Source organism: Labeo rohita, chromosome 1, assembly GCF_022985175.1.
Source record: "Labeo rohita strain BAU-BD-2019 chromosome 1, IGBB_LRoh.1.0, whole genome shotgun sequence".
NCBI classification, from domain to species: domain Eukaryota; kingdom Metazoa; phylum Chordata; class Actinopteri; order Cypriniformes; family Cyprinidae; genus Labeo; species Labeo rohita.
Window position 1 is genome coordinate 3,186,552 of NC_066869.1, and position 10,369 is coordinate 3,196,920.

Here is a 10,369-nt window from a genome sequence, read left to right on the forward strand (position 1 = left end):
CTAAATACAATGATGCAGGACTGAAATTCCATATAAACAAACAGTAGCTAATTCTTACATGAATACATGATTAAATTATGTTCTGAACTTACCACAAAATACGCAGCCTTTTAAAGCCCCGAAATGGCGTCTCTTCTTTCTCTTTGGTTAAGCTACTTTCACTTCCTTATGGTCACCTGGTACAGGTAAGTCTTGTTTTCTTTTTTCCACTCCTTTGAAAAACGGTTGTACTCCCTCTTGTGGCGCAGATCATCATTACAGTCTTACAGTAGTTTCGCTTTAATTCTGCATTAAGTGACTGAACACACGTTTTAACTATCAACAACATTTTACGTGGTATAACAGTGATAATATTCATTGTCATTCCACTTCACAGGACTTACTATGCTATAGACCAGATAAACTACATATATACAATATCCACCCAAATTAAGTTATTCACTCTTAAACAGCAGTGGACTTTGTGTATGTTTTACCTTGCAGTCATGTTCTTCTATGATGATCCAGACAGGACAGGGACAGACTCCGGCTATGTCCCACAGAGAGATGACTGTCCTGCACACAGACTCAAAAAACCCACCGTCCAGCAGCAGAGACTCCAACAACATCCATTCAGGACATGAGAGAAGAACCAGTGAACACAAAGAATGCAAACAGACTAAGAGATGAGAGGAGAAATCAGAAAGACACATGAAATGGAGGAGAGCAGACCGTGTGTAAGTGTGAAGTCTGACTGAACACATGCTGTAATCACACACTAAATCACTGCTTCATCTCAATGTTTAGTGTCTGAATCTCTCAGTCTTGAATCAAAACTTACAGAAATTATGTGACAGTAAACATGATTCACTGCTTGCAAAGATTAAAAAGAAAATCAGTATCCTAGTGTTACACTGTGCAGAGTGACAGACATGATCTGACCTTTAATGCTTTCACTGTTGCAGCCTAATGAATTCAGTCATATTAATTCACAATTGATTTTAACTTGAAAAAACCTGTGGTTGTCTGTTCAAAACAAGAAATCGTTCAGAAAGTGATTTCAACAATATTGTTTATCTGTCATCATTATTACAGTTTACTGCCTTACACTGTTAAAAACAATTTGTTGAGTCAACTTAAAATAGTTTGTAACCTGGCTGCCTTAAAATTTTAAGTTCAGTCAACTCAAAAAAAAATTATTTAACTTGAAATGTTAAATTATACTAAGAGACAACTTAGATATTTGAGTTGAATCAACTTAAAATTTTAAGGCAGCTGGGTTACTTATCCATCTGTTACGTTTAGCAAACACAAATATCTAAGTTGTTATTTAGTACAACTTAACATTTCAAGTTGACTAAACTTAAAATTTTAAGGCAGCAGGGTAACAAATTATTTTAAACTGACTCGACAAATTGTGTTTTTTTATATTTTTTTACAGTGTAGTTCATCACTTTAAAGTATGTGAATTAAATATGGGGTAATGCTCTACATCATCATCATCACCACAGTATGCTAATGCCTATGTTTGTGCAAGAGAATCATCAGAATGCTGATTGAGGAGTGCTCAGAGCTTAAAGAATAACAACTTTAATGGAATTAGATAAATAAATGAATTATTGAAGTCATTAACAGATTTTTGTTTAGAATATTGATTCAAATAGCACAATAAGCAATGTCAATGTAGCTTAATATATCTTATGTATATTAAGATTTTGCAATGACACTGGTGTTAAACAGGAGTGAACCAAAAATAACTTAACATCAAAACACATTACATCATTCCAGTGTTGCAGAAGATGATCTCATTTAAACTAGGATCATATCAATCATTTAGAGGTGATTTTAGCTGCCTAATGTATGGAACAGCTGCTGACAATCCAGCAGGAGGAAAGAATCTGTGGATCCTCTAAACTATGATCTACAGTAGGTTTTAAAAGATCACAGTAAATTAAAATGTATTTTGTCAAACACAAGTATGTAGTAGCATATCACAATAGCTAACAGACTAAGCAGCAAATCTTTTATTTCTTCTGAGATCTTGGACAATGAAATGCATGAGAAAGAGAACAAAATTGTGACTGTGTGAAAAAGAGTTTGTCAGAGATGGACAGTTATTTCATTAAATGTATTTAAAATATGCATTTAATTACTTTTGAGTATTTTGGTGGAAAATAATTAGATGTAATTTGTAACAAAATATTTTGAGAGATTGACTATTTAAATATAAATAATTAAATAAGAAGTACATAATATAACAAATCTAAAATAAATAATAAATAAATAATAATAATAAATAAATAATAATAAATAAACCCAATGAAAGAAACTGCCTTGGCATTTGGCATTTGGCAATAATGGCATTTCAACTAAAAATTTAAATTCAGTCATAATTTGCGCACACATTATTTGCGCAGTGTTTTTCTAATCATTATGACCTCTTTTTTTTCAGACCACAAAAAATAATATGGTGTCTGAACACTGGTGGTCAGTTTGTGTAAAAAGTTTGTGTTGACCAACTTTTCATTTCATTTCTTGTGTTGGCTGACGGAGCTACTTTTGTTCCTGTTGGCTTGCAACAGTGTACTGTAAACTCAGTATGAGGGACAAAGCTGGTATGTAATGTTTGACAACCATATAGTTTCAATATCCTAACCTAGATTATAAACAAAAAAAAAAATATTTACATTACAAATTACTTTAATCAAATACAGTACATTATCATGCCAGTATTTTGTACTGTATTTTCATACATTTGATTAGCAAGTATTTGCAATTATTTGTGCTCATCTCTGTTGTTTGCAATGTCTCCATTGTTTCAGGTTGTTAAATCTGACATAGAGACAGTTCAGAATCATAAACCTTAAATCCAGCATAGAGGGGTTCAGTGAATGTGGTGTTGAATGTGTGTAAGTGTGTGAGTGTGTGTGTGTCAGAGATGCTGAAGAAGGACACTGTGCCGGCCGACCAGTCCAGATACACTCCTACTCTCTTAGAGGATGAATGGACTGGTATATTCCTGCTCATATTATTGTGCCAGACAGTGAATTCATTAGCAGAGCAGTACAGACTCCAGGTTTTGTCACTGTATCCAAACCAACAGTTACTCCCTGCTTTCCTCTTAATTCCTTTATATGTCACTGCTATATCAGCTGCCATCCCGCTACGCTCAGCCTCCCAGTAACAGCGTTCAGTCAGACTCTCTTTACATAAAATCTGCTCATAGAGCTCAAATCTCTCTGGATGATCAGGATACGGCTGCGGCTCTTTCACGTGAGTCATCTTTCTGTTGTCCTCAGACAGGATAAGATGATTGTTTGCTGTGTTTGGATCCAGTGTGAGATTCACTGCATCTAAACAGAGAAAGAGAGATGAGAGATATGAAGGATACAGGTGTGTATGTGTGTGTGAATAAGAGAGAGACCGAGAGAAAATAAGGAACAAGACCTACATTTTCTCAGTCCAGGTTTGATTCTGAAAGGTTCTCCATGGTCCAAACTATAAAGAGACAAATATAAACCACGACTGATAAATGTTTTAACATGTACAAAAAGTAGCTAAATCATCAGTGTGCAAAGTAGCAGAAAACAAAGTAGCCTAATATAGGATTCTGTTAGGAAACAGTCTGATAATTGCTACAGACCTCAAAAGACAAATCAGCTTATCAAAACCAATAGAATCCATAACACAGCAAGAGTAAATTATAGACAAAGTGACTAACCCAAAAAGCCAGATCTCAAAATCGTATAGTCACTGTTGGACAGGGTATATACACGCATTTATGAGCATTCTTATTCTATTAACTTTTTGCAGATACTGCAAAGTGTATCTGAACTCAGATACTCAACTGTAAAAATATGCTTATGATTTCCAAACAGTCCTTTTGCAAACAGTGTAAACAACAAGACAGAAGCCATTGAGACTAAAGATTAAATCCACTGAAGACATTTTGGAAATTCCTCAACTACCTTAAAAACAATTCTTAAGTGCAACACTATTGATTTGGTGCTACAAGATAAAGAGAGGTTTTGTTCATTGATTAATAACAGTAAAAACATCATGCTTGTAGGCATGATGCACAACCGATAGCTTTTGACTTTATATTGCACAGCTGATTTTAAACAGCATTACCAATATTATTATCTAAAGTAAAATTTAAATTTCCAAAAAATAAATAAATAAATAAAATACTGCTCCACATACTTGAGTATCTGCAGTGAACAGTTTGGATCCTCCAGTTTGTGTTTGAGCAGCTGGACTCCTGATTGTCCTGGGTGATTGTAGCTCAGATCCAGCTCTCTCAGGTGTGAGGGGTTTGAACTCAGAGCTGAAGACAAATAACCACAGCCTTCCTCTGTCACCATACAGCCAGACAACCTACAGAGAGAGAATGTCTCATTCATGTGTTTTGTCCTTCTGGAATTTGACAACCACTGGTCAATCACATACATATACATATACACACACACATATATATATATATATATATTTATTTTTTTTTTTTTATTGCACTTCATTTATTATTTCATCCTAGACTTGAATGATTTGGATTAAACCCCTTATGGTCCACAGACAGTATTTTTAACTGTACTGGTTTATGAAAAAGGTACAGCATGAGATCACAATAGACATTATGTGTTTAGAAATCTTTCTGGAAATAACTGAATCCTACCATCAATCTACTATCAGAGTGATGGGGAGCAGTTACCATCTCAACTGCTGCACTTATCAAGAACAAATTAATGGATTAGCAAACTAATCATTATAAGACGTTAGACAAATACAAATGTTATTACTATACACATCCATCAGGAATCTATCAAAGATTACACAAAGAAAAATATTACAACTAGAAACCTCAGTATCTGCAGCTGACAGTTTGGACTCTTCAGTCCATCACAAAGCAGCTTCACTCCTGAATCTTGTAGGTCATTGTTACTCAGATCCAGTTCTCTCAGGACAGAGTTTGAGGATTGTAGAGCTGATGACATGATTTCACAATCCTGATCAGTAAGACTGCAGCTAGCAAAACTATGGGACAAAATAAATAAAATAAGATTTTACTTAAACTTTAATCTCAGTTAAGCATATTTAAACACAGTGGTATAATTATTATTTGTAAAGATATCAATGTACAATAACAATGTACTGAAAAGAAAATGCAAATGTTGTTCTGGAGAATTTAACACTCACAGGGCTTTTGTGCAGTTGATCACAGCTGGTATCAGTCTTCTTCTCCCCTCATCTGATGTGTTGTATTTCTTGAGGTCCAGCTCATCCAGCACCTCCTCTGACATCTGAAGCATGTAGGCGATTGTTGAGCAGTGAGCAGGAGAGAGTTTCTTCTCTGAGTGTTTGTCTGATTTCACAAACTCCTGAATCTCTCTGGACAGAGTCTGATCTTTCACTTCCAGCAGACAGAGGAACAGATTGATGGATCTTTCAGTGGAGAGTCCATGTCCATCTTTGATCTTCTCTTTAATGTACTGTGTGGTTCTCCTGATGCTCTCTGAGCTGTTCTCTGTGTGTGTCAGTAGATCCTGTAAGAGTCTCTGATTGGACTCCAGTGAGACGCCCAGCAGGAACCGCAGGAACAGATCCAGGTGTCCAGTTTCACTCTCAAGGGCTTTATCTACTGCTCCTTTAAGCATAATATGCATTGGAACAATAACCTTAAGAGTCTCCATGTTGCTGCTTAAATAGCTGTAAAACACATTAAAAGCAGCAAGAAACAGAATGAAGCTGTAGACTTTCCTATGATGAATCACAGATTCCTCCTTAAAGATCTCAGTACAAATCCCAGAATACACTGAGGCATCATTGACATCTATGCTGCTCTCAATCAGGTCCTCCTCATAGAACATCACATTGCCCTTCATTAGCTGTTTGAAAGCCACTTCAGCAAGTTTCACAATCACTTTTCTGTTGGACTGCAGGAGTTTCTCTGGATCTCTCTCTTCATACTTCTGATTCTTCATGTTGATCTCAATCAGCAGGAAGTGGATGTACATTTCAGTCAGAGTTTGAGGGATTTCTGCACTCACATCTTCTTTCAGGAGCTTCTGAAGCACAGTGGATGAGATCCAGCAGAAGACGGGGATGTGGCACATGATGTGGAGGCTTCTTGCTCTTCTGATGTGTGAGATGATTCTGCTGGCTTGATGCTGGTCACTGATTCTCTTCCTGAAATATTCCTCCTTCTGAGACTCATTGAATCCCTGAATTTCTGTCAGACGGTTGATGTATTTGGAGGGGATCTGATTGGCTGCTGCTGGTCTGGAGGTGATCCAGATGAGAGCAGAGGGAAGCAGCTCTCCTTTCATGAGGTTTGACATCAACACACCCACTGATGAAGTCTCAGTCACATCACAAACTTTCTGATCATCTGAAAACATCAGTGTGATTCTGCTTTCATCCAGACCATCAAAGATGAACACAACTTTACACTCCTCATAAATCTTTGAGTCCAGATCTTGAAGTTCAGGATGAAAGTCCAGCAGAAGTCTGTGAAGACTGTACTGATCATTTTGAATTAAATTCAGCTCTCGAAAAGGAAGCATAAACATGAAATCGACATCCTGATTGTCTTTTCCCTCGGCCCAGTCCAGAATGAACTTCTGCACAGAGACGGTTTTTCCGATTCCAGCGATGCCTTTAGTAAGAACAGTCTTGATTTGGTTTTTCTCCTCACATCCTGGTTCAGGTGAGGATTTAAAGATGTCATTGCAGTAGATTGGAGTGTCTTGTAAGTGTTTTGTTCTGGCTTTTTTCTCCATCTTTAAAACCTCATGTTCTTCATTCACTCTCTCCGTCTATGATGTAGAGCTGTGTGTAAATCCTGTTTAGGGAAGTTTTATTCTCTTGGTGTTTGACTCCCTCAAATAATTTTTCATACTTTTTCTTCATGATGGTTTTGTGCTGGACTCTAAATTGTTGCAGGTTTACTTTAATCACCAGTGTGTGTTTCTGCAGGACTGCTTCAGTTTTGTCCTGAATGATGTGAGTCTGATAGTGGGATGCACAGGACAGCACAGATCTGGTTTCAGAAAGATTAAAAAGACTGAATAAAAAAGAAAAGAGAAAAGAGAAACATTACAACCATTACAATGACTGTTGGAGACAATCAGAAATCTATAAATTACCAGCTATGATTTTGACACCATTCTTGGAGTTGCACTTCTGTGCAGTGTGTATGTTGCATAATTTGAAGAAAACTTACTTAATTTTACATTGAGACTCTTACATCATTATCCATCTGACAATAAATTTACAGGTACAAGTTTGTACTAACACAGGATTCGAGGTCACAGTTGCATCTCTGAATTCATTGGGTTGCACCATGGATCTGTTACTCTTCACAGATACACTGCTGGGGTCTGGATACTCTGATTTCGGTGTCTTTCTTCTAAAGATAGTAATAAGATACATAACACATATGATACAAAATAACATTTAATCTAAACGAATTTCAAATAAGGAACACAACAAATCAATCCATTCTCATGTAGCTGTGACATTACGAGTGCTCTAACAAAGTTTGAAGGTTAAATCTTAAGATCTTTCCATTGAGATCAATAAAACTGAAATGTGAAGAATATGACTTTGCTGGAAACATGAAACACACATTAAATCAACTGCAGGTCCAAAGTGTCAGTCAGTCACTTTGCATAAAAGTGCTTAAAAATGGTTGTTGTTGTACCTGGGGTCAGGGGGCTCTGTTACATCACTGAAGTCAGAGGGCAGATTCTTCATGGGTTGATTGCAGCTTGTTTCAGGAGATGGAGAACTCAATTTACAAGCAATATCCTCATTTTTCTCTTCACAGAGACTCATGGCTCAGCCCTCTTCTTTTCTCAAAAGTGCTGTTGAGAAATTGATTTACTTTGTATGTATAACGTTAAATATATATAGTCATGAAGAAAAAAGCTTTTAAAAAAACATGTTTTAATGAGGGCAAGTACATGATGGCAGAAAATTCATTTTTTGGATAATCATCTCTTTAAGTAGTGTACTGCATTACAGCTACATCAAATACTCTTGAGTATGCATGTACAGTAGTCTGCTGTAGTATTAGTGTTGAACTGCCTAAGATAAATGCAGTTTATTTACATCTTTTAATAACAAAACTACTAATATTGTTCCATCCCTGTCTCTCACATTGCATCAATCACTAAACTTCTGTTTACCTTAAATACTGAAGCCTGATTTGTTCATGTTCGCTTAGCTGCACAAACAACTGGCATCCCACTAGATAGTAGAGGCTATAGCCCTGGCTTATGCCTCAGTGAACTTATATTTTACTGTTGGAATGAGGGCCCACCAGAAAGCTCAGATCTTGTCTGTCTAAACTTCCTGATCTTCTTATGAGTTTAAATGTTGTGCAGACCCTGGCATCAGAACCTATAGGTCTCATCATTAGTTCATGTTTCTGAGGAGCCCTCATTGCGGTTGCCAGGACTGGGCTTACAAAGCAGCTTTTCAATTACGAAAAAGAACGATCTAGCTACTAATGTAACCTTATTTCCCTGAGATAATGGAAACAATCATTGCATAAACTGCCATGCTATAAAGATGCAAATGAGTCGATAACTTCACTATAAATTGAAAGATTCTGATTAATTAGGCTTCATTATTCAGAGAAAACATGAGTGTCCCCATAGCGTTTCATGCAACACTCATTCCCGTCATCTTGAACCAAGGTTACATTAGTAACCAGAGCATTTCTGTACATTCAGGGCAGAACTAGCCAACTGGTGGCACATCGATCATTTTCAACTGGCCTATGGAGGGCTAGTAAATTAAAAGTTTTCAGCTAAAAAAAAAATGGTTTGGCTAAGTAATATCAAAAGGCAAAATTATAATAATGATTTCACCATAATTTTCTTGTTTGAAATGTGTCAAATGTCTGGTGGCTCTTTGGTTGTGTAAGTGAAATGCGATCGCCTTTCCTTATAACGTGGTAGTTAGGAAGTTTAGCGGCTAAACGCGGCTAAAGTAAACAAGATCTTCACTCCACAGAGAGAAGAGAGGGGCGGGGCGAGCAGAGCTCATTTGCATTTAAAGGAACAACCCCTTAGAATGAGATGATTTTTGCAGAGATGATTTTGGCAAAGTAAAAAGGGTGTTGTTTTACAAAACCATTGAGAATTTTTAACCAAAGTATATTATAGACTTTTCATTAAGACCCTAAAGAATCATATCAACTTGTGGAAGATGGGCATCTGATGACCCCTTTAACGCTATGTGAGGGTGCTTCTAATTCTGTGTCTATGGGAGGGACGGTAAATTTAACATTGTTCTCTCTTCTGACTGCTGATATCAGTATAGCTCAATTTTTTTCCTTTGATGAAAAGTCGTGTAAAACACTATCGTGTGGTTTTTCTTTTGCTATTTGAGCAAATGGGAATGCAAAAAAAATATATTTGTGTTACTTTCCCATTCACTGCTTTCAGATTTTACCCAACTATGATGACTTCCGCTATGGGAAACCCCGAAATGTGAGGAAGGTCCTTTACTCGTTTTCTCTACATAATCCATTCACAATTCGAAGAAAAGTTTTGTTTGTCCAAGAGGACCAAACGTCCATGTATACCGTATCAAGAATGACAGACGCGAGTGTAAAAAATTATGCCACTAAATCTGCTAAATATGCGCCAGTCATTGCTATGATTGACAATAATAACCGAACGAAACATCTGACAAACCGATGTCAAAAACAGAGCTGTGCATTAAATGATTCAGACTAAATTTAGAGTAAGAAAACTACAGCAGTAACAAGTTTGTGTTGGTTGAATATAGGCCATTTAATAGCTTTTACAGTTCAAGATAACACTTAAAATATGTAGTTATTAAATTAAATATAAAATATTTCAAATTCATATTGATTCATATTAAACGCATTGTTTAGTTCTTATACCATTAATATTTAACTTTTTTAATTTGTAGTGAACTATATGTATTTAAATAATTCACCCTTATAGTCTGTTTGTGTTTGAGCTTATTTATTTATTTTATTGACTTTCTGCACTTGCTATACAATATACTTCAGTGCGGTAAAAGTATTAAAATTTATTATACTAGTAATTTTACAATAAATCGAAAAGCAGGACTGAAAAAAACAAACAAAAACAAAAAAAACTAGGGAGTTGGCAGCTGCAGACAATGAGTGATCCTCTACTGCCATCTTCTGGTTATAAGGGTAATTTCATATCATTTTCACCTTAAAAAGTCGTCGTTTCAAGTGAAAAGATATTTTTTTCATCTCGTCCTTATGAATGAAAAGTAAATCTTTAAAGTGTATTTTACTGCACAGTAGAGTTGAAAAATAATAAAGGTTTTAAAATATTACAAGATTTTAAAAATGTGTTCATTACTATGAAGTTTAAAGAGA

The 10,369-nt window shown here is 35.9% G+C and overlaps 1 protein-coding gene across 1 annotated transcript; it reads right to left on the minus strand.

The window, feature by feature from the left end:
- Nucleotides 1–1,438: 1,438 nt before the first annotated feature.
- Nucleotides 1,439–7,812, minus strand: LOC127160530 (NACHT, LRR and PYD domains-containing protein 3-like). The gene is given in 8 exon segments (XM_051103189.1): nucleotides 1,439–3,332; nucleotides 3,431–3,477; nucleotides 4,183–4,356; nucleotides 4,837–5,010; nucleotides 5,173–6,783; nucleotides 6,785–7,039; nucleotides 7,271–7,384; nucleotides 7,679–7,812. Coding segments are annotated over 8 exon segments (3,036 nt in total). The 3' UTR covers nucleotides 1,439–2,805.
- Nucleotides 7,813–10,369: the final 2,557 nt, after the last annotated feature.